The sequence below is a fragment of the Mya arenaria genome, chromosome 12 (genome assembly GCF_026914265.1).
Source record: "Mya arenaria isolate MELC-2E11 chromosome 12, ASM2691426v1".
NCBI classification, from domain to species: Eukaryota; Metazoa; Mollusca; class Bivalvia; order Myida; family Myidae; genus Mya; species Mya arenaria.
The window spans coordinates 50,416,072-50,419,205 of record NC_069133.1 but is presented as its reverse complement, the minus strand read 5'-3'; the positions used below and the strand labels follow the sequence as shown (position 1 = coordinate 50,419,205).

General features: G+C 35.4%; 1 protein-coding gene across 1 annotated transcript; it reads right to left on the bottom strand.

Annotated features, from left to right (window-relative positions):
* Positions 1 to 1,915: 1,915 nt before the first annotated feature.
* On the bottom strand, positions 1,916 to 2,872 carry LOC128210766 (leukotriene B4 receptor 1-like). The gene has a single exon (XM_052915117.1). The coding sequence runs from the start codon at positions 2,870 to 2,872 to the stop codon at positions 1,916 to 1,918; it is 957 nt and encodes a 318-aa protein (XP_052771077.1).
* Between the last annotated feature and the right edge of the window lie 262 nt (positions 2,873 to 3,134).

Genomic DNA, 3,134 nt, shown 5'->3' with positions numbered 1-3,134 from the left:
CCTTTAGCAATACCTTATACATTGACCATTGAAAAGACTTCCATTTCCTCGCTAAGATATGAAACAAATAGAAAATGCCAATAAATACTCATCCGTACCGGATGTACTCATCATTACCGGATGTTCACTTCCTAAAGAATGATACCTTTGAAAACCGTTTTGGCTTCGAAATTACAATTCATGTTTGGTTGTCCACAGATAGCAATCAGTTTACTTATAAAAGAAGTGCAGACAACATAATAAGGAATAATGAATATCATTAGGAAAACACAACTCTACAGACTTTATGTTTTGTATTGTATATGCTGTATTATGACCAGCCCTTCTTAACAAATTAAATTTGTCTTCACTTAACATTACTGATTACTATTTGTCAATAAGCGTCTGTGTTTTCTGAAATTACATTTGTTGACGTCTAAAATGGGAGCTGATTTTGACTTTTACGAGAGTATTTGCTTTCACTTCATATTTCATATTTTTATATTAAATGTGTTATCAATTAAAGTCTCAGTGCGTTCTTTAGTATGGCCATTGCCTTTTATAACTTGTGGATATAAATGATCTTTGATTATTCGAATGTCGCTGTTAATCTTCAAGCCATTGTTGTGTGACACTTATCAATATGGCTTTGCATTGAAACTTATACGTTTTATTATAATTTTGCGAACATTTAGAAACATGTATGCATACTACCCTATAATGTGTTTCCCCTGAGAGGAGCAAATTAAAAAAAAAACAATTACCGTCATCATAAATGGGAAATACACGTTTAAGATCTCGCTTTTGTAAGGTATCTTGTCACCTGTATAATGTCAATAAAGTTCAATTCAAACCCAGTGGCAACTAGTAACGCAGTGAATAGAGGATCCCAGATGATAGTTTATTTTATATCCAGTTTATAAAAGAGATGGTCTGAAAACAGAAAACAAAAGATCTGATGTTGACTCAATGGCGTTGGAAATTTGAGCATTGCTGGCGAACTGCCTAGGCTAAGCATTTAACATGGAAGTGGACGTAGTATTTTCACTGGATGTCGGATATTTCCTTGTGATGATTTGGAATGATATGGCTTTAGTTGTTTAAAGAGAATATGTCCTTGTGTACCGTTATTTGCATTAACTGGTTCTCAGAATCATCGTTGTCATTCAAATTCTAGTTGATGTATCATCTGGCTCTGTGATCAGGGAGTGTTTTGTTTTTCTGGCCCTCTTCACTGTTCGTTGCACCATGGAGCTGTGTTTGTTGACACTGACAAGATTTCTTTTGAAACATCGTTTCAGATTGATTTATTAAATCGTGTATGAATACATCTATTCTTATGCGGTGACGTAAATTTCAATGTTATTAAACTTATATATGAAAAATATTGCATTGAGTAATTGCACTCATGACCCATAAATTATGTTATCACATGTGTTAAAGTATAAAAATAGGGCAGAAGAAAACCAGATTTTTTTTCCAGAAATGACAAACTCTGCATGTGTTTCATGAGATCTTACATCATACAAAATATCTTGATTTTATTTAAAGCACTATGAAACGTTAGCAATGAGCATTTTTTAGAAATATACACATTCATATATGAATCAAATATCCATGTCAAAAGAAGAAAGGATTTAACTCTTTACTGCGAAAGAATATACAAACAAATTTTTAACAACTTAAGCAGCTGAATACAAAAAGCTGTGAACGAACTATACAAAAGAAAGCAAACAGTTCAACGCGATATATTTTACATAACTTTTAAACAATTGCAATATGGCAATTATGTTTAGAATATTCATCTGCCACTGCGCGATAAAGTTTTTAGGCTCAAGTTCTTGTTACTAGTATGATGTTTATGTATCAAATGTGTTAAAAAACAAATGTTAGTACTTAATATCTTAATAGATGGTGCTCTATCTATATTCAAACCTCACACATTTGATAACCCTGTTCGTTTTAATGTAGAAGAAAGTTTTAATCTTGTAGAAGCAGGCGGCCCCTTCTCTTTCCTTCGTCTAAAGGACACTGTCGAGAACCACTTTAGCTTACGATGGAGTTCATCCCTAAATTGTTTTGTCGAAGCGTAAAAAATGAAAATGCTTAGGGCATGATGAGATACAGCAAACGTTTCTATCAATATCCGAACCGAATAATAGTTCAAGAAGCGTTTCCACTGTGGATCGTACGCCATTTGGGCCAACGGCATAGGAAATGGTCCAAAGTTCAGTGATGGAAAGTTCTGGAGAGTATACGTCACTGACATGGGCAGCTGAGTGAGAATTCGAAAAAAAGCTATCGCAAGTAATGTTTTCGTCATCGGTTTATTTTGTTTGAAGTTTTGGTTGGCATTACAATGATTAATGGAATTTGTTCGGAGATACTCGTTATGCCCCAGTGCTTGGGACGCTTTTCGTAAAACTATATAATTCAGGATAAGATTTGTTAGTGGTACTATAAAAAACAGAATACTTTCAGTCACAATTGCCCAATGTTCGTAGAATACAAGAACTGCAGTTTGTGTCCTAATAGTACAAGATCCGTTTCCATTTACGTGCCAAAAGTAGCCTTGTGGAATAGACAACAAAAACACAAATACCATGATTGTTCCTACTTCATACGGAGCTCTTTTTATCCGACTAAATCTGTCGCTTTGAAATGGTCGGATGATAGAGATAAATCGTTCTGTTGAAAATCCGAGAACCAGCAGCTGACTTCCGTATTGAGGAATCATGTTAAGAATATTCCAGATTTGGCAGAGGCCGGGATAGCCGAGTGAGGAAAGTCCCCAAAAGTATTTCAGGTAAAAGAACACGTGGAATATTTGGTATGATATATCGCACACTGTAATTGCAACCAGATATAACGCGGACGGGTTGTACCGCTTCATTCTGGACAGTATCCAAATTTGTACCGAAATTAAATTCCCCAGGAAGCCTATAACGTACCAAATTACATGCACTACCCTTCCAAATGTGACAACATCCCAGAGATGGTACACGATAATAGAGTAAATAATTGGATGTCCGCCGTATTCTTCTTTAAACCAACTGAAATTGTAGCCACTGTTTTTGTCGCACGACGTATTGCTTCCCATGCTGAAACTGCAGTTGTTTTGCGTCATAATTGTCCTGCCCGTCTTTTGCCTGAAA